This window comes from Pleurodeles waltl, chromosome 10 (genome assembly GCF_031143425.1).
Source record: "Pleurodeles waltl isolate 20211129_DDA chromosome 10, aPleWal1.hap1.20221129, whole genome shotgun sequence".
Classification (NCBI taxonomy): domain Eukaryota; kingdom Metazoa; phylum Chordata; class Amphibia; order Caudata; family Salamandridae; genus Pleurodeles; species Pleurodeles waltl.
Window position 1 is genome coordinate 20,428,027 of NC_090449.1, and position 20,927 is coordinate 20,448,953.

At 45.5% G+C, this 20,927-nt stretch overlaps 1 protein-coding gene across 3 annotated transcripts in view; it reads right to left on the reverse strand.

Annotated features, from left to right (window-relative positions):
* The window catches only part of LOC138260937 (ras-related protein Rab-7a-like), a 155,004-nt gene that overhangs the window by 108,107 nt on the left and 25,970 nt on the right, over nucleotides 1-20,927 (reverse strand). The window contains exon 2 of one of the 3 annotated variants that reach the window (XM_069209467.1): nucleotides 1,065-1,211. The exons of 1 other annotated variant lie outside the window; for it this stretch is intronic. In XM_069209467.1, the coding sequence (XP_069065568.1) occupies nucleotides 1,065-1,115 (51 nt within the window). In that variant the 5' untranslated portion in view covers nucleotides 1,116-1,211. Of the gene's footprint in view, nucleotides 1-1,064; nucleotides 1,212-18,261; nucleotides 18,286-20,927 lie in introns of those variants that run through there. One more of the 3 variants, XM_069209468.1, reaches the window with a different exon arrangement.

Sequence of the window (20,927 nt, forward strand, 5' to 3'; positions counted from 1 at the left end):
CACAAACGATGCTCTTTACCATGTATTTCCCCTCTACTGGTCCCTAAACCTAGAAAGGAAGGGCAGAATGAAGGAAAACAGAAGGTGAAACCCTATGCACTGTCAGGTTTCTTCACCTCTCCCTCAGAGTCTATCAATGCTCCATGTATAATGCATGCAAAAAGCAGAGTAACAGGGAGATCGCAATAACCATAGCAAATGTGCCCCCGAATCGTCCTATCCAAAAAGTAGTTTGTGGTAATAAGAGGACGACTGCAGCCCCACCATTTACCACCAACACAGGAGATGCAACATGCAGAGGCCTTGCAGGGAACCTGGACATCACACTGTTTGGTCCAAGTTCCTTCCTCCACCAAGAAGGATTTCCCCTCCTTCCGGCCTCAAGGGCAACTGTCTGCCAGTCTGTCTAGAACAAGGGTGGTCCGTCACAACCTGCGCTTCGGTGGACGCACGGTCTCAATACCTGCACTTCGCTACAGTGATCTCTACTGCCACATAGCAACACAGGACTGGGGTAAAGAACTGGCACAGGGTTAGCTGCATGCTACAGCAGCCATGCCTGGGCCCGAGGACATCTGAGGGACACAGACCACTCAGGACGAGTCCAGGAGATCCAACCCATGTATGGACCCGCTTAGTATGTAGGGGGTAGGGAAAGGGTGCAGGTGCAAGGGAACAGCGTGTATTTTAAAAATTTTAAAGACTTGCCTATATCTTGTGTTCCCTTGGGGAGATGGACACACCTCGGATTATGCAAGGTTGAAGAGGTAACGGTGGAGTGCATCATTGTTGTGAATATGTTCTTGTGTAGAAGTCTCCTTCCTGCACTGCGCTGCGAGGCCTTGGGTAGTCCGGCGCTTTATAAGTTCAATTAACATAACATAACACTTGTATCAGTGTCAGGAAGGCAGCATCACTAGCCCTAGTCCTGTAACCTTGCAGTGTGCTGCTCTAAAATTTCCAGTCCCATCAGCTTCTGATTTGTGCCGCACTAGGCTAATGCTATTGAGGATCTAGTAAACAACAAAAATACAAATATGAAACAAATGCATCCAGAAACTTACATTTTGCACCTCCACTTCGTCTTGTGCCAAAGCATCCAAAATCCTTAACATGTAAGAAAGTAAGGCCTCCAATTGTATTTGATCCTCAATCTGAGGAGAAACAATACGTTGCACCTTCCTCCGTTTAGTGATTTAATGTTGAACATACTGCAAAAAAATCAGCCCCACATTAGAATCCACCAACCGGTCTGAAAAAAGAGAATTGCAAACAAGGCGCTGACTCCTGGGTTCCTGCTTTCACATGCTTGTGTGGCTCATGCTCCCCTGATATGCTGTTGGTTCTTCATGAATTTTCACATAAAGCACACACTGCAAAATTAATTGCACTTAACTGCCCCCAACAAGGTTGCCTAAGTGATAATGCAAGGATCACACAATTTGGTTACATGGAAATGGTGAATTTTAAGGTAAATTAATGTTATATATTTATGGTTAATGTAGAACAAAACAAAAACGCTATATCACTATTAACTGAAACTTACATTTTTTTAAAGTTAATTTACATATAGTGAAATCGTTTTCTGAAGTTCAAATGAAAAATAAATTCACACCTAAAGTCAATAAAATTATGCATTAATATTAACAGTGAAGCACAGAATTAGGAGTACTTTAAATTTTGAGAAAAATGATGTTTACTTCTAATTTATAAATTAATTCAAAAAAGGTTGTTAAAATATGTTATAATTAAATAATACATTTCTTTTTTAAATTTATAACATTAACTTATAGTTATATTTTTAACTATTTTAAATCATGTAGCTTTATTTATAATTATTTCAAATGGAGTTTTATTTTAAGTCCAAACCTCTATTATTTTCTATAAAAAGATGTTGCAGTATCAGTGTTTGTCCATATGGGTTGCTGGATTTGCTACTGCTAAAAAAATAAACACTAGTAACTTAATCTCAGAAATTTGGTTCCACTCCCCCCCCCTTCTTCAAAAAGTGAATTATGAGCAACTTTACTTGAGCGGTCAAAAGTAGTAAAGTTACTCAAAAGCGTTAGAGTAAATTACAGGTGTAAATTATGTGTGAGTATATGTTACCTCTGTGAGTAGCCCTATACGTTGTTGAAGAAGTGGGAGATTTCAGTAAATAAAGTGCCGCCTGATATGTGACTGACTTTGACCCAGCCTCCCAGAGGCATCAGCCTATTGTGACATTTTCCAAAAGGCTTGTGCGCCTCTGCTCCAGCACGTCTACTCCACAGCGAACAGTGTGTTCATGGGCTGAGTCCTCCTGATGTGTTCTGCTTTCTTCTTTGGGAATGTGAGGACAACAGGTGTACGGGTTACTGTGGCCTGACCCTTGGGAGAGGTCTCATTTCAAGAGATGTACGCATTAATTATTTACAGACTTCTTCAGGTATGTGTTTGGAATCGAACAAGTCAGCTAAGGGTGATCTTCTCATCTGTAGCCTCCTTTGAGGTTGTGGTGCTTTCAAAGCAGATAGCAGAGGGCCCATTTTTCCGTCGAGCACACAAGCGCTTTTTGACATATTGTAAGTATTCTGTGGGCTTTTAACCATGCCCATCTCCCGCCCGTCATACCTTTAGGAGACATCTCAAGACATGGCTGTTTGAGCAGTAGCAGCCCCCCCCCCCAAGCACCTTGAGACCCTCAAGGGTGAGTAGTGCGCTTTACAAATACTCCGATTGATTGACTGATTGATTGATTTCTTTCACTCATTCGTGGGCTTGCCTTTGAAAAATCCCTTGATCTCATTAGTAAATGCTTTACGTTTGTCCTGCCTTGGGGAGTTTGTTACCGCCTCGCAGACTGGCCCTGTTACATGGATTATTGCACAATTGATGATATACTTCAGCGTTTTGTCTCTTGCCCTCATGCTCCATGGCAGCCATGGCGCTCACAGAGCAGAACAGCGCAAACTCCGTTGGCGGTACCAAAGCGCTGCTAGTCACATTGTTCACACCGTTACCTAATCAAAGCAATTTCTTTTGCCTCTCCCCTTCATGCTTCATAGCTTTCACAAAAACACTTGAAATTGATAAATGCTTTACCTAAAAAAAAAAAAAATTAAAAATAAAATCCTCAAAGTGGCCCTCCTGACAGCAGGAGAGCCAATACTACAATATTCACTGCACTCTGGATACTTACCCCATAATGCTTTGCAGGCCATTACTTTTAGAAAACATTTTTGCTTATAACTCAGCCTGTGGTGGTCCTAGAAAAATGTGGCCACACCAAAACATTCATGACAACATGCCCTGTCTACATCATCTCTGGGTCCCCACATTAGGTTAGTGAGGACCCCAAAATAATAACCCCTCTCACCATTCAGTGTCTGTTTAAGCTCTCTAATGGCTGGAACATTTGTTTTACAGCTGGGAGTAGTTTGTGTTTTAAGGGCCTTGTTTGTAATATCATTTCACTAGGCCTGTTAGCTCAGAAAATATGTAAGGCATGACGTCCTCTAGGGGCAGAATAAACAGTTACACCGCAATACTTTCCCACATTTTCTTTTCATGTGGTTATACCCTCTAGAAGCTAACTATATGGTTACATGACCATATTTCTTACAAATGTTATTTTCATTGTGATGTCCTCTTGCGGCTGTTCTGATCATTACAGTCTAATGCCAAACGTATATTTCTGATGAAGGTTTTTATTGGATTTCTATGATAATTGTATATGTTTTATTAATCTCTTTTTATTACAGGTATGAGCATGATTCAGGTCAACTTAACATCCTTATTACATTATGACTGTTTGAACACTTTTGATATGTTTGGGTGACCTTTCTAGTTCATTTCTCTCGTTACTCCTCTGTGGCTGTCTTGTGACTTTTGTTTGGGAAACGTGGCAGGAAAAGACAAAAATTATGAGGCAGGGTTGACCAATTTATGTGGCAGGAAATGTCCAGTTATGAACTTACAATGCCAGTAGCTGTAACTCACGCAACTGTGAGACCTATTCTATTGCAAATGCTTGTTCTTGCGTGCATTAGGATCTTTGGCCTGAGAGCATCCAGAATGTAAGGCCTCACAGTCAGCCATTCACAGGAGATGAATGAACTACCGAACTGAGTGACGCCATTTAGTGACCACCAAAGAAAGGTGCAGAACTTCCTTCCATGAACAGTGGGGACTTCAATGCTCGGTGGGACATGCCTCTCCATGGAATTCCCCAATGTTCGTGGCTACGCATCTCTGAATACGAGTGCCCGCACATCACACATGAAAACAGAATGTCCCATTCCAAAACTCACTCTTTTTTCCCAAAAAATGTATTTAAGGATTTAGCAAACATATTTGCATCAACAAATTAAGAATGTGAATGTGTAATTGCACCTGTTATATTTTCTAGTTCCTATTAATATTTTTGCTGAGAAATATCATGTTCATTGGTTCCACAATCAGGGTCTTCTGATTCTGACATAGAGCTTGGGCGACAAAAACTAATCTATGTAATATCACCAACATATACCCAGGTCTCCCTTGTGGTGACCCACATTTTTAGGGTTGAGCATGCGTCATATATGCTAGCGCATGCGTTTCACTTGCGAGACGCTTTAGGAGTTAAAAAAGGGCTCGGAGCCCCGTCCACGTCACGTCAGTGTCTTTCATTGGTTCGTGGGCTTGCCTGTTAAAATCTGCTTGCTTTCATTAGTGGAAGGCACGCATACGTCATGCCTTTCCAGTGGTAAGCCCTCCTCGAGCGCAGCAACCAAGTACTGAAAACACAAGAGGCTCGCTGTTTCCAGTCAGGTTTGTGGACTACTTTTTATCATTTGTTCACAGCGCGATCTCGCTTGGCAGAAGTCAAGCGCTTTGCATGACATCAACCCTTTTACATAGTTATTTGCACTTTTGCCAGTTACGTAGATAATTGCACTTTTGCCGATAGGTTTCATTATAAGGGAACTGTAGCAGCGCGATTGAGCTGTTTTTTCTTTCAATGTGGAAAGAAAAATCCGGTTGGGAGTTTACAACTGCTAATAGCTGTAACTCGGAGAAAGGCAAGACCCTAGTGCATTGCAAATGCTTGTTTTAATATATGTTTAGAATGGGGTCCAGGACTATTGAAATGTATTCATTTTGTCATTTACAAGGGCAGCCAGTTTTGCCACTGAATAAATGGACTATACTTTGCACCACCACGTTTACAGGACGGGGAGTAGAGACCAGAACTCACGTTCTTAATATTAATCTAGAGTCTGTGCGTCCTCCCCTGAGATGTACTGCTACGTACGTCACAGCGTGCTTAGTTTTTGTGGAGGCCTCTTAGCCCATCAGTTATGTTATGTTACTTTGATTTGTATAGCGCACTTATCACCCAAGAGGGTATCCAGGCTCTTAAGCAAGGTGTGTAGGTGTGTGGTCCCAAGGTGCTTATATGAAGAGCCAGGTCTTGAAGTTCTTGCCGTACTCAAGAAGTGAGGAGGAGGTTCTATTGTGTTGAGTCACTGCAACAGGTATAAGCAGCTCGGCCTTAAACTGGCTTCATCCTTTCCTTTCTGGCTGGATTCCGGCAGTAAAATTAGACTTTTTACAGGTCATCAATTACCAATCGCGTGCAGGATACCAGAGGTCTCTTCCCTCACCCCACATCTTTATAACATGCATGTTATCCCTCTTGCCAGTATGTTGGTAAAGAAATGCTTCAAAGGATATATGTATGCAAAGAACAGTGCAGCTGATAAACAACCCTTCTTCTCATGATGTGTTCCAACGGACCATGAGATCTATCTGGAACTGGTTGGGAAGTAATAAACAAACAAACTCGAGAAACAGAGATCCTTATTGTCAATGGGGGAAATGTTCATTGGCTGGATGCCTATTGGCCGTCAGCAATGGCTGCCGTATCAATTCCTTATAAAACTGTAATGAAGTTGGGAGTCAAAATGAACTCTCATTTATCTTTAATCGTCCAGATAGATTATTTTGTCTCGTCTTGCACTTACCATCTTAAAATGTTCTAAATGATCCCTCCATTACTATCTTCAGATTGCATGCAAATTGCAGTTAGGCCGCTGATCCGATAAGGTGCTAATTCAGAACTCGCGGACTTGCTACTCCGTCACAACGGTGTGAATATCCCATCCGCTGAAATCTAAATCCCAAAGGATGGAATGAGATTTAGATTTCGGTGGATGGGAAATAGGTCACCGCTGTGACGTAGTAACCCGTCCACCAAGTTCTAAATCAGGCCCTTAGTTTGGACTATGCAAAATCTCTCTAATGATACCAAGATACGTCCTCCAGAAGCTTCAGGAAATTTAAAATAAAAAAGCTTGACTGATTCTTGGGTGGCCAAGTGGGGTGTGTGTTGGTCCTTTTGGCTTCCAATCATGCAAGGTTTCCATCAAGACCTGCTGTATTATGCATAAGGCGTTTCCTAGCAGCTCTTCAAACTTTATCAGCAAACACCTTCAAGAGTATTCCTGCGAGAACATTGCGATCCTCCTCTTCCAACACTCAATAGTCCAGAACTTCAAGAAGCAAAGAGCAGGTGGTTGGACCTTAACTGTCTCTACTGCCAGATTCAGGGAGACGCTCCCAGATGGTTTACGATTAGCAACAGCGACCCAGGTGGTTTTATCGCAGCCAAGGACCATGGTCTTGTCATCGGGTTTTCTTTGTTTTCACTAATACTGTAGGTTCCCATCAGTAAGATCACTGCTTATTCAGTTATATGTCTAGAGGCCACTGATGATGGTACGTGCTACATATGATACATAACTTACTAAATAACTGTCACATGGTCGGAGCTGGGTTCAGTTGTAACACTTGGTTTGTTGGGCTGGATTTCTCAACCGTTCCTTGCTGGGACTCAATATTTGCCTGCCTTGCACCACTGGTACCTTTCTCTTTCAATTTACAATACTTGTACATACAGGGTCTCACCTAACATCACCTTTTTGCTACACTGCCATCTGGTGGTGAGACCAGAAAAGTCCTCCAAGTAGGTACTTCAGGGCTTTTTTAATTTTTTTATAAACAAGTTTAATTGTTTTTTGCAATAAAGATACAAAGAAAGCACACACACAGTGAAATCGCAGATCAACACCATCTCCATCCTGCTTCCTCACTTTGTGCATGCTACGTAAGATCTTCAAGTGGCTACCCCTACACACGAGATGCACCGTGACACAGGCCCTCATCACCAGCCGACTGGACTATCGCAACACCCTCTACATAGGAATCGCTGCACACCTCCTACAAAGACTTCAGACCATACAGAACGCCACAGCTAGACTCATCCTCGGCCTTCCCTGACGAACCCACATCACACCCCACCTCGGGCAACGCCACTGGTTCCCCGTACAGAACATGCCAATTCAAGCTACTGACCCACGCACACAAGGCTCTACACAACCAAGGACTCGCGTACATTAACCATCACCTGAACTTCCACCAACCATAGAGAAGACTACGCTCTGCCTCCCTTTCACCTGCCCATACTTCCTGCATCTACCGAAGCAGAAGTGGAGGGCCCTCCTTCTCTCACATTGCCACAAAAAACTGGAACAGCCTCCCCAAGCACCTCCGGACCATCATCTTACCTCTGGAATTCGGAATGGCCCTCAAGACCAGGCTGTTCGAATAAGCCTCTGGGGCCTGCAAGCGCCTGGATACTCTATTGGGTGATTAGCCACACTTTATAAATCCTGATTGTAAGGAAATGCCTCCTTGGCATGGTTACCCCCTGACTTTTTGCCTTTGCTGATGCTAATTTTTTATTTGAAAGTGTGTTGAGGCCTGCTAACCAGGCCCCAGCACCAGTGTTCTTTCCCTAACCTGTACCTTTGTTTCCACAATTGGCACACCCTGGCATCCAGGTAAGCCCCTTGTAACTGGTACCCCTGGTACCAAGGGCCCTGATGCCAGGGAAGGTCTCTAAGGGCTGCGGCATGTCTTATGCCACCCTGGGGACCCCTCACTCAGCACAGACACACTGCTTGCCAGCTTGTGTGTGCTAGTGGGGATAAAACGACTAAGTCGACATGGCACTCCCCTCATGTTGCCATGCCAACCTCACACTGCCTATAAGTATAGATAAGTCACCCCTCTAGCAGGCCGTACAGCCCTAAGGCAGGGTGCACTATACCATAGGTGAGGGCATAAGTGCATGAGCACTATGCCCCTACAGTGTCTAAGTAAAACCTTAGACATTGTAAGTGCAGGGTAGCCATAAGAGTATATGGTCTGGGAGTCTGTCAAGCACGAACTCCACAGCACCATAATGGCTACACTGAAAACTGTGAAGTTTGGTATCAACCTTCTTAGCACAATAAATGCACACTGATGCCAGTGTACATTTTATTGTAACATGCACCCCAGAGGGCACCTTAGAGGTGCCCCCTGAAACCTTAACCAACTATCCGTGTAGGCTGACTAGTTTTAGCAGCCTGCCACACACCAGACATGTTGCTGGCCACATGGGGAGAGTGCCTTTGTCACTCTGTGGCTAGTAACAAAGCCTGTACTGGGTGGAGGCACTTCACACCTCCCCCTGCAGAAACTGTAACACCTGGCGGTGAGCCTCAAAGGCTCACCCCCTTTGTTACAGCACCCCAAGGCACTCCAGCTAGTGGAGTTGCTCGCCCCCTCCGGCCACGGCCCCACTTTTGGCGGCAAGGCCGGAGGAGATAATGAGAAAAACAAGGGGGAGTCACTGGCCAGTCAGGACAGCCCCTAAGGTGTCCTGAGCTGAAGTGACTCTGACTTTTAGAAATCCTCCATCTTGCAGATGGAGGATTCCCCCAATAGGGATAGGAATGTGCCCCCCTCCCCACAGGGAGGAGGCACAAAGAGGGTGTAGCCACCCTCAGGGCTAGTAGCGATTGGCCTAAACACACCCCTAAATTCAGTATTTAGGGGCTCCCCAGAACCTAGGAACTCAGATTCCTGCAACCTAAGAAGAAGAGGACTGCTGAACTGAAAAACCTGCAGAGAAGACGGAGACACCAACTGCTTTGGCCCCAGCTCTACCAGCCTGTCTCCCCACTTCTAAAGACACTGCTCCAGTGACGCGTTCCCAGGGTCCAGCAACCTCTGAAGCCTCAGAGGACTACCCTGCATTTAGAAGGACCAAGAACTCCAGAGGACAGCTGCTCTGTTCCCCAAAGACTGCAACTTTGCAACAAAGAAGCAACTTTGAAACAACACACGTTTCCCGCCGGAAGCGTGAGACTTTGCAGTCTGCACCCAACGCCCCCGGCTCGACTTGTGGAGAACAAACACCACAGGGAGGACTTCCCGGCGACTACAAGACCGTGAGTAGCCAGAGTTGACCCCCCTGAGCCCCCACAGCGACGCCTGCAGAGGGAATCCCGAGGCTCCCCCTGACCGCAACTGCCTGCTTCAAAGACCCAACGCCTGGTAAAGACTCTGCACCCGCAGCCCCCAGGACCTGAAGGATCAGACCTCCAGTGCAGGAGCGACCCCCAGGTGGCCCTCTCCCTTGCCCAGGTGGTGGCTACCCCGAGGAGCCCCCCCCTTGCCTGCTTGCATCGCTGAAGAGACCCCTTGGTCTCCCACTGAATCCTATTGCGAACCCGACGCTTGTTTGCACACTGCACCCGGCCGCCCCCGTGCCGCTGAGGGTGTACTTTCTGTGTGGACTTGTGCCCCCCCGGTGCCCTACAAAACCCCCCTGGTCTGCTCTCCGAGGACACGGGTACTTACCTGCTGGCAGACTGGAACCGGGGCACCCCCTTCTCCATTGAAGCATATGCGTTTTGGGCACCACTTTGACCTCTGCACCTGACCAGCCCTGAGCTGCTGGTGTGGTAACTTTGGGGTTGCTCTGAACCCCCAACGGTGGGCTACCTTGGACCCAAACTTGAACCCCGTAGGTGGTTTACTTACCTGCAAAAACTAACAAACACTTACCTCCCCCAGGAACTGCTGAAAATTGCACTGTCTAGTTTTAAAATAGCTATATGTCATTTATGTGAAAACTGTATATGCTATTTTGCTAATTCAGAGTTCCTAAAGTACCTACCTGAAATACCTTTCATTTGAAGTATTACTTGTAAATCTTGAACCTGTGGTTCTTAAAATAAACTAAGAAAATATATTTTTCTATACAAAAACCTATTGGCCTAGAATTGTCTCTGAGTGTGTGTTCCTCATTTATTGCCTGTGTGTGTACAACAAATGCTTAACACTACCCTCTGATAAGCCTACTGCTCGACCACACTACCACAAAATAGAGCATTAGAATGATCTCTTTTTGCCACTACCTTACCTCTAAGGGGAACCGTCGGGCTCTGTGCATACTATTCCTTACTTTGAAATAGTGCATACAGAGCCAACTTCCTACACTGATTGATTGATTGACCATGCTGTAGAATTAAAATAAAATAAGTATTTCATGTATTCAATTAAAGTCCTCATCTCCTCCCTGCCACGCCTCTCTATTTAGTTGCCGATAGAGGACACATCTTCCAACAGTGCAGATAATCCGTACTACCTCCCCCATTTACCCCAGATTTTTGAGAACTTTTTGAGACGACCGTGGGCTATGTAGATCGGCTCCTCTTGTGGCACACCACTCCATACCAATGTGCCACTGTCTCAACTTCCGAGGCTCAGGGTGTTTCCAAGACTTCAGGGCTTTACGCAGCCCATACTGTGCCTAAGAGAAGACATTTGCAGACATGTCTACTGTCCCTGTTAAGGATTCACACACTCACAAGTTTTCGTTTTTTTAATATTCGCTGTGCACTGTGACCTGCTACTCGTGAACTCAGACATTCTGTACTGCTGGACCGCTGCCCAGTGGTGTCTTTGTTTGACTTCTTGCAGTTTTTTGTAACCTCTCCTCCTCCCTCTGCTTGCCCGGCTACACTCGTGGTTAAAACCATGTGTTGAGTGCCTCAGGCATCTCATAGCAGCTGATGTGTAGACTACTGAAGGATCTTGCTCAAGAGCAGCAACCTTGAAGGCTCTACACATTTGTGCCTACTCACAGAGCATAGAAGTAGTAAATATATGTCAGATGCTTGTTTACAAGTGATATTGGTCAGTCCTGAGTACCTATCCCCTTCTGTTCCTGATTAATACTCTGACATTGAGTGGTCTTGCAGCTGAAGGTAACTTGAGGCAGGCAGCACAATAATCTCCTAATACCACATGGCGTCTCATACTTACGTAAAACAGAACTGCTACAGGCCATGTCTACCATCCAGGACCTTAACCGATCCATGGCAAGAAACCACCTATCACCAACTGGATAAGCAAAGTAGAAGTCTCAGGATGATACGTCCAGGGCTCCCAACAGAAGAGTTAAAGGGGCATCCGGTGTAGAGAGAGGACACAGTTCTGTATCTCTAACAATCGCCAACCCTATGCATTCCAGAATCTTCATTTCTTTTAGGATGGCTGCTTGGGTTCTGAAACCTATTATGACATCATTCACCAATGGACTCTTCAAAGTCCTCCAAATAAAGAGCAGGGAGCACTGGACGAGGTCAGCACTTTTCCATTTGATGATCCAAACCTCTTCTATCCAATAGCAAACTACACACTGCTACAACTCATTGCACATGTAGTAACACATCCATGGATGCCTTGTCTCCAAGCAGTGATCAGACTCCAAGCCTTCTTCGAACCCCAGGGATCACCAGTTTATCAAGGTCAGACCTTCTTCTAATCCCAGGGATTATCAATTTAATCGAGGTCAAACCTTCCAACCCCAGGGATTACCAATTTAATCAAGGTCAGACCTTCTTCCAACCCCAGGGATTACCGGTTTATCAAGGTGAGCCCAGACGCTTGACAGCCCCAAAGTTCCAATGGCATTCACTGGACTGAGTGAGCCCTGTTGCTCTATCAATGGGGTTTTATGCCATCTCAGTGGGAGGGGATGGAAAATTGCACCCTGTACACTTACCATCCCTGGACCCAGATCACCAGTTACTCCCAAGCACTCCTTTTAGTTTGCGATGGCTTTACTCGATATGCGCCTCCAGCGCCTGGACCACGTGGGGCTCACCTTTGCCTAAGTCACTGGCCCAAGGATACCTGAAGGGCCTGGACTCTCCTCCTGTGGGTCTTACAACCTGTCCTTCCCTCCAAGAGGATACAGGGTTTCTTCTTCCATTACGTCTTGGTAACGAAGACATATGTGGGCACCACGTGAAACTAGGGTTGTACAATCTAAACCTGTTCCCCAAACTTCAGAAGTGTTGACCCAGACTCTTGCCGAGGTCTTGGCTGCAGGTCAGGCTTGTTTCTGCTCTCCAGGCTGCAGACCTGCAACAAGGCATGTGTTACATCAGAGCCTTTTCTGGCAGGAACACAAACAGTGTCTTCAGTACATCCCAGTGGAGCAGCTTTACCAGTGCGGGACTGCACCTGCGTTCTCAATGCAGCCCAAAGCATACCCACAAACACACTGGCCTCTTACTGCCTTTCTGTAGTTATGAAAGGTGCCCCCATGTTGCAGAACCAGTTGTGGGACGTCCACCTTCCACGTTGGCAGGTTTAACTCGCAACAGACTCATCAGAGTGAGGATTGGGACCCACTGGAGGGATCTATCCTTAGCTGCTTAAAAGAACACATCACTATGGGCCTCATTTAGAGTTTGGCAGACGAGTTACCACGTCACAAACGTGATGGATATACCGTCCTCCATATTACAATTTTCATAGGATATAATGGGATTGTGATATGGCAGATGGGATATTCGTTATATTTGTGACAGAACAACCCCATAAGCCAAATTTTAAATCATGCCCAATGTCTCTCCTTCCACGCTTCTTGCTGGTGAACAGTCTTCCTGGCCTTTAAGGTCCTCCAGGATCCAATGGTATAAGATGAAAACACCAAGGCTCTTCTCTACACTAGGAAGCCCAGTGGCAGTGACCGGTCACATCTCTGCTGGCTGGAAGGACATCTTCCTCTGTTCTCCTACAACTCTAGGGTGATCTGTCATTTTTAAACAGCCTTTGTTCTAATCTATGGTCACTTCAAAGATAGGAAATGAATCAGTCAGTCCTCGTGTCCAACTCTGAGGAAGGGCAGGCAAGCAGGTTTGTGATACCTGAACACTGTTCCATGCCGGACTGGTCAGATATGTTTTGATATACACTTCTACCAAGCTGACTCCTCCAGTCCAGAGAATATTTTAAAAGAACAGGTATTCAGTTATCACACAGCCCTTGGCCAGTCCCTGCCAGGTTGGGCCCTGGACAACCTGAACCCCTCTTACCCTGAGGTTAAGCTTTTCGACCATGGAGGGGTCCCCGGAGTGTTGACTGAGTTTCACCTGAATTAGCAAATCCTTCTTCAAGCCAACTCTTCGATCCTTTGGTTTTCCTCTGCTCACTAAATGTTGTACCTTCTAGCAGTTAGGCCTGTTCATCAGTTTTATCAGGACCAGGGACTGGTGTTCTTGTGACTAATTTTTAGTCCTCTACAGGGTGCTCGTTAAGTCAGTGCCCAATATCTCAATTGCTCATTGGATGTACGCCTGCACTTCCTGTTGCTAATCCTTGCAGAGCACAAATCTTCTGGGAATATTCATGCAGAATCCACTACAGCCAAGGAGGTGATGGGCTCTTAGCCATATGTAGGCCTGTCTGAGAGATATGCATAGCAGCTACAAGGTCATCACACACACCTGTTGCCAGCACTAGCCCTTGACGCTTCATCACGAGGTACTGCACAAATGGCCCCTGTGACCTTAAGAAACGTGTGTGCATAGAACATTGGTTACTCAATGCTGCCTTTCTCCTCTATCTGTTCTGTTGCCTTAGACGAGGCTTCTCCAACGAGTAGCTTGTGAGCTACTGGTAGCCCTTCTGCTACCTGTAAGTAGCTCTCCTGTGTGCCGTACATTCTACTCAACTAGATGGTTTTGCTTGGTTGAATTAATATATGTGAACCAACATTGAAATAACCCATGTAGAGGCCTTACTCACTGACAAAACATTGGCGAACATTTTTATGTTCCTGCTAACCACCGTGCTTGATGCATTGAGGTGATCGCTGCTGGTTATCTTGCATATGGTGGACACTAATTCAAACTTGTCTGAAGAGGTCACTATTAAAGCTCTAACAAGATTATGAGCTTGGGATGAGTTTTACTGAACATAAGAAGCTATTTTTACAGAAAAGGTTGGAGATCCCTGATTTAGATTTAACCCGCGCATTGGAAAGAAGAGAGCCCGGGCTGTAAGAGGATGTTATAAAGTTAACTTCATTGTGAATCCTTTATTCCTAGTCCTCTGGGTCTCCACTACCATTATTTTAAATCTGATTTTGTTTTCAATTGTTAACATGCGTTGACACTGGTAGTACTACGCAGTTGTTGTAATACTGGTATTGCCTTTTAGAGATCTGATTTGTCTAGGGCCTAAAATATACTTTCAGTCTTGTTCTCATGATTAATAAAAATGTCAATACATTTCAAGTGGGACCCTTAACCAGTAACCTTTGCTTAGGTTTGGTGTCTGCAGTATTCTAGAGCTGTGCAACACATCTTCACTGTGGATTCTAACAGAGTCAATGCAGGGTTGATCTTGGGGAGGTATTGGGGTAGGGGATGCTTTGGGGTCACTCTGCCACACCTCTGTGCAGACATTCTAGTTACATGAGTGTGCGACTAAAGGCCTCATTTAGATCTTGGTGGACGAGTTACTCCATTTGTGAGATCGTTGTGGCCCTTTTCACTAGTATCAGAGCTAGGTCGAACATGTATCACCCACTTTCTTCCATTTTGGTCATGTAAAGAGTCCCAGCAAACATCACTCCAGAGTCAACAAATTTGTCCTATCTAGAGTTGTCTCCAATTATCTCAGAAAGTCTCCCCAATACTGGATTAAGCCAGGACACCCCCATATCAAAGTGGCAAAATCCTACGTCAGTCTGTGCGCACCAGAGGCACTTCAAGGTGTCGCCTAAAAATATCTTATTAATCCCTTGTAAATAATTTAATTGGATGTGTAGAAGTCTGAAATTTCTAGACCCCCTTCCAAGTACATGGAGCGGTTCCTTCTCCCAAGCATTATGCTCGAATTATTTCTCCAAGTCCTCTTCCTATTTGAGTCACAGGCAGGTCATATCAACTTTATCATGGAGATCAGGGTTCTGTATAACCATGACTGTGTCCCAGGCTCTCTACTGCTATTAACACCATCGTGGTACCTCTCTGCCATTGGCCAAAGTCACCAACCCAATCAGCTCCTTTAATAAAGGGGCGGGGCAGGTGAATGTGCCCAATAGTGAAAGGGCATGGGCGTGGCCGCACACGTCTCTCTCTCCCTCTCTCTAAAGGGTACCAACTGCGCTTTTTTTGAGAGTCAGTTTCCTGTTCTGCCAGTAGGTAGCGCTCATATACTGGGAGGAAAAGATCGCCTTTAGACTAGGAGTACCACAATCACCAGAAAGATAACTTTAGCCACCTAACCCAACCATGCAAACCTACGACACCCTTCTACAAACACACCAACACCCGAAGCCATGGGTCTGAGAGGCCCTAACCTGAGCTAACGCGTTGTCTGGCATTTCTAGTCATGTTTTAGAAATTGGTTTCTTGAGAGTAAATCTGCAATATGGTTTTAAAGTACCTAATGAATGGAGACAGCAAAGTACTAGGTGCGGTCATAGATTAGGGGGGGTCTCTTGTTCTGGAGCAGAACATTCTGAGGGAACTTTACTGCCCAGTTACTTTTTTTTTTTTATCTGGAAAAAAAGTTTAGGGCTTTTTGAACTGTATTTAAAACTTAACAATATTTTAGTTTGAAACTTGGTGGAAGTGTATATCAAAACATCTCTGACCAGTCCGGTATAGAACAGTGTTCAGGTGTCACAAACCAATTTATAAGTGACCAGGATAGCAAACAAGGATAATTACACTTCATGTAATAAACATTGGTAATGCCAATGTGTCTGACTTATGAATAAAGGGGCTCTTCAGTGAGTGGTGAGTTTAGGCGCTGAACAAATTATATACAGGCACTCTGACCTCATGCTTGCACTCGTGCATTTATTCATCCATCCATCCATCCATTTATTCATTCTTGCATTCACTCAACAAGCATGCGCAAGATAGAGTAAAAGACTAAAAGCAGAAAAAAAATGAAAACATGCCGCCACCTAAATGTGTCAGTCATACCACTGCAATAGAAAACCTAATTAAACCTAGCAGTAGGCGGACATCTTGGAATGGTACTGTGCATGGTCTATCATTGTTTTAGAGTTACAACATGTCCAGTGATTTAAATGGGATGCTAATCATTGGTAGGGAGTTCCAGCAATTCTCAGTTTTCTCCCCTTGGGTACTAGAACTCTCCCTCTGGGCAAATAGCATCTGGGTTCAAGCTCAGAGGGAAGGGTACATAGAGCTCAAACGATGCTGAAAGTCAGGCTTTCAGATGGAGCCTGTCTATGCGCCATTCTGACAGTCAGTGTGTTCCTCTGCTGGGTTGCTGCTGCAGCCTTACATTCTAATTGACAGTGCAACAGGAATGAGGGGATATGGTGCAACAGTCAGAGCTGCCGATACAGGAAAGGGGGGAACCAGGTTTAAATCCCGGCATCAGCTCAGCATCCAGTGACTCCCGGCAAATCGCTTAGCAGATGTAAAATGTCTACCCCTCATGTGAGGCACCAAATTTGCAATATATAAACCTGCACAAAGAGTAGAAGTGAGGTTCCACACATATGAAACAGAGGCTGCTGCCTGCCATGTCTCACAACACACACAAAATCCAAGAGTACGCGATGGTGGCCGAGTACTGTGTGGCCAGGCGGAGTCAAGAGGCACTGAGTTGAGGCACAGCAGACATAAGTGGGTTCGAAGCAACATGTATGAACAAGCATTGGCAAAGCCAATAGGTCTCGCCTATGCAAGAGTTATTGGCTTTGACACTGTGTTTTAGCCATGTTGTTCACCAGTGTGGCTGTTGTTAAGCGTGGCTAAAGGTTAGCAGCATAGAGGAGAGTGGAGTGTCGGAGTGGAATACTGAAGAGAGTGGAGTAGAGTGTTGTAGAGGGGAGTGGCAGGGTGTGTTCAGTATTGGACTGGCATGGTGTGGGGTGGTGTAGAGGGGCATACACTGGAGTAGCATAGAGTAGAGTGGACTGGTGTAAAGTACATTTGCGTAGAGTGTTGCAGAGCATAGTGGCATAGAGTACAGTGGCAATGAATCCAGTACTGTACAATGCAGCGTTGTAGAATGCAGTGGCGCAGATTAGAGTGGTGCATGGTAGAGTGGAGTGCCGCAGAGTAGAGTGGCACAGAGTAGTGTGCCGTACAGTGGCACAGTATGGTGGCTTAGACTGGTGCAGAGTGGAGTGGCGTAGAGTTGAGTGATGCAGAGGGCTGTGGTGCAGAGTTGAGTGCAAAGGGTGCAGTGGCATAGAGTGGTGCAGAGTAGAGTGGCATAGAGTGGTGTAGTGCCTTAGAGCGCAGTGGCGTAGAGTACAGTGGTGTAGAGTACAGTAGTGCAGAGTAAAGTGGAGTAGAGTTCAGTGGCGGAGAGTGCAATGGCGGAGAGTGCAGTGTTGTAGAGTGTTGGAGTGCAGTGGTGTAGAGGGGAGTAAAGTGGCGTAGAGAGCAGTGGCGCAGAGTACAGTAATGCAGAGTAGAGTGCAGTGGCATAGAGTGCAGTTGTGTGGAGTGCACTGGTGTAGAGGGTAGTACTGCAGAGTAAAGTGGAGTAGAGTTCAATAGTGGAGAGTATAGTGTTGCAGAGTAGAGTGTCAGAGTGCAGTGACGTAGAGTGGTGTAGAGAGCAGTGGCGCAGAGTACAGTAATGCAGAGTAGAATGCAGGGGAGCAGAGTGCCGCTGTGCAGAGTGCACTGATGTAGAGTGCAGTGATTAAGAGTAGAGTGGTATAGAGTGCAGTGGCGCAGAGGGGAGAAGAGTAGCGCAGAGTGCAGTGACCGAGTACAATGTTTCCTAGTAGAGTGAAATGGCCTGACATTTGACCACGTTCTCTGAATGCACAACAAATGTGACGAGATAACAACAAGGACAGGACGAGTGTACGAACTGAAGCTGGAGAGCCCAAAACAAATAAAGCCAGCAAATGTATTGCCAGAAAATATGAGTTACAACCCACAAAGCCAATGGCAAGCAACAGGCAGAATGCATTCCTAGGTCAGCTACGCGGTCTGGTATGCTGCAACCTAAACAAGCATTTATAATGTAATAGGTCTCGCATTTGCTTGAGTTAGAGCTATTGGTGTTGTAAATGCATAACTGGACTTTTCTTACCACATAAATTGGTCAACCCTGCCACATAATTTGGTCCTCTCTGCCGCATAATTCCAGTGGCCCTGTATATAACTAAAGCACTTCCATTTACCTTCTTCCTCGATCTGCAGCAAAAAATGAAAATATTGCCATTATGTATTATATTTTTTTATATTATTATTTTACAGTCCCCCCAAACCTTGTGTGGGGACCCAGAGATGACCTTGACTGAAAGGGCACATCATGCAGTGAGTTATGGGCAAAAATGTTTAGTAAAACAAATGCTTCCTCCCCCTCTCCCCACAGAGAGCATAACCCCGCAAAGCATTATGCAGCAAGTTTCCGAGTGCAGCAAATATTGTAGTATTTTCATTGTAATGTTAACGGCAGCCCCTAGAGGACACCATAAAAAAGTAGCATTTGTAAGAACTATGGTCATTCAACCATATAGTCAGCCCCTAGATGGCATAACGACATAAAAACAGAATGGCAGAAAGCAATGCAGGGTAACCATATATGTAACCCCTAGAGGACGTAATGCCTCACACATTTTCAGGCCTAGCAAGCCTACTGTAATACTATTACAAACAAGGACCTTAAAACACAAACTACTCTCAGCTGTAAAAACAGAAGTTCCATGAGAGAGCTTATAAAGACATTGAATGGTGGGAGAGGTTAATATTTGACCGAGACAAAAAGAGTGCATCGTGCTGAACGGTTTGGTGGTGGTCCCATTGTCCTAGGACCACCACAGGCTGAGTTATGGGCAAACATGTTTTTAAAAAGAAATGGTCTGCAAAGCATTATGGGGCGAGTTTTCTGAGTGCAGTGATTCTTGTAGTATCTGCTCTCCCGTTGTGCCGGGAGAGCCGCTTTGAGGATTTCTGTGTTAAATGCTCCACTTTGTATATTTGTTCAACTGCTAAACTTGTTAAGTAAAACTCGCGTAAAGCGCTCCTCAGATCAAGGTCGCGCTATGTAAACTTCACGTCCTCATGTAAAGCGCTCCTCAGATCAAAGTTGCGCTACATGAAACTTCACATCCTTGTGGAAAGCACTCCTCTGATTGAGTTGTTGCACTATGAACATTAAAAAATATATATATATTAAATGCATGAAAAGAACACTCATCCAGCTTGGAGCCTCTGTGCACAGACACCACAATGAAAAGCAGCATGCCCAAAACAAGGAAGAAACAATATGTGGCCACGCAGTGTGAAGCGGCGAGGCAAAAGAAAAAAAATAGTGCGCCACACTAAGCTATATGGCCAATTGAGCAATAATCCATTGTTGGACCTTGTCCTTTTTGCAGGGTTGTAGTGGGTTCTCGCTTGAAACAGTGTTGCAAAGAATTCTGGAGACACTGAATTTGGTGGTATCGTTCTTTTTTTATTGCAATATGGGTTAGGGGGATTGTACACTCTGTTCCGGTTCTTCCTTGGGAAAATGTCTCTAATATTGCCGTCTTCTCGGGTGATCAGAAGGATAATATTTTGTCTGTTCTTTTTCTAGGGTGTTCCAGGTGACTGTCGGGATCCCAACCAGATGATGGCCAGGAGGTGTCTGGATCCCATTCTCAAAGGAGGATGACGTTCCCCAAAAGAAAATGGAAAGAAAAAACAGGTAAGTGTAGACGTTTGGGTTTGAACTAGATAAAGGTTAGTAGGGAGGTAAGGATAGGGTGTGTGGGCTGGTGTGGGGAGTAAACTGATTTATCGTGTATCACCCGTTTCCCGTGGTACTAATTTTCTCTCTTTCTCTCTATTATTGGATATATAGGAGAGTGCTTTCCCTCACCACCTCCTTGCGTGTTTTTAGGGGAATCTGAGCATTTTTATTTAGATCCCCTCCTCCCGGTCCCTTCCCGGTTCCTCGATCCCCTTTTCTCTCTTTGTTTCTACCCGCATCCACTCGGGTAGGACTTTTACAGTAAGGTACGCCCGTACCTGTGGGAGCCACGCCCCTCCAGGGACGTGGCGGCGTTGTCAGTTATTCCTTGGTTCCTCCGCGTCTTCGTCGTCGGCTTCTTTGACTTCTGCTATGCTCCCTCCCGCGGGTCTCGATCCCGTACTCTGCTTGCTCGCTCCTTCTGTCTCTCCAGCGCGCGCACCGTCTCGTCTCTCCTCCCTTCTTTTGGTTTCTGGATCCCGGATATCCGCATCGGAAATTACTTCCGGGTTATGGATTCTCCCGGCAGTGCCCCCGGGGTATGGGCCGTCAGGTTCGGGGCTTTGTTGTGTAACCGTGGCGACAGGTGCCCGGTTACAAGGGTTATCCCCAACTTATTGTCTTCTTCCTCCTATTTTTTTCAGGTCTGCTTTTACTGGTTTATTGCGCACTTTACCACTGCTTATCAGTGCTAAAGTTTATATGCTCTCTGTGTAAATTGTACTGTTGATTGGTTTATCCATGATTGGCATATTTGATTTACTTGTAAGTCCCTAGTACAGTGCACTAGAGGTGCCCAGGGCATGTAAATCAAATGCCACTAGTGGGCCTGCAGCACTGGTTGTGCCACCCACATGAGTAGCCCTGTACACATGGCTCAGACCTGCCACTGCAGTGTCTGTGTGTGCAGTTTTAAACTGCCAATTCGACTTGGCAAGTGTACCCATTTGCCAGGCCTAAACCTTCCCTTTTACTACATGTCAGGCATCCCTAAGGTAGGCCCTAGGCAGCCCCAGGGG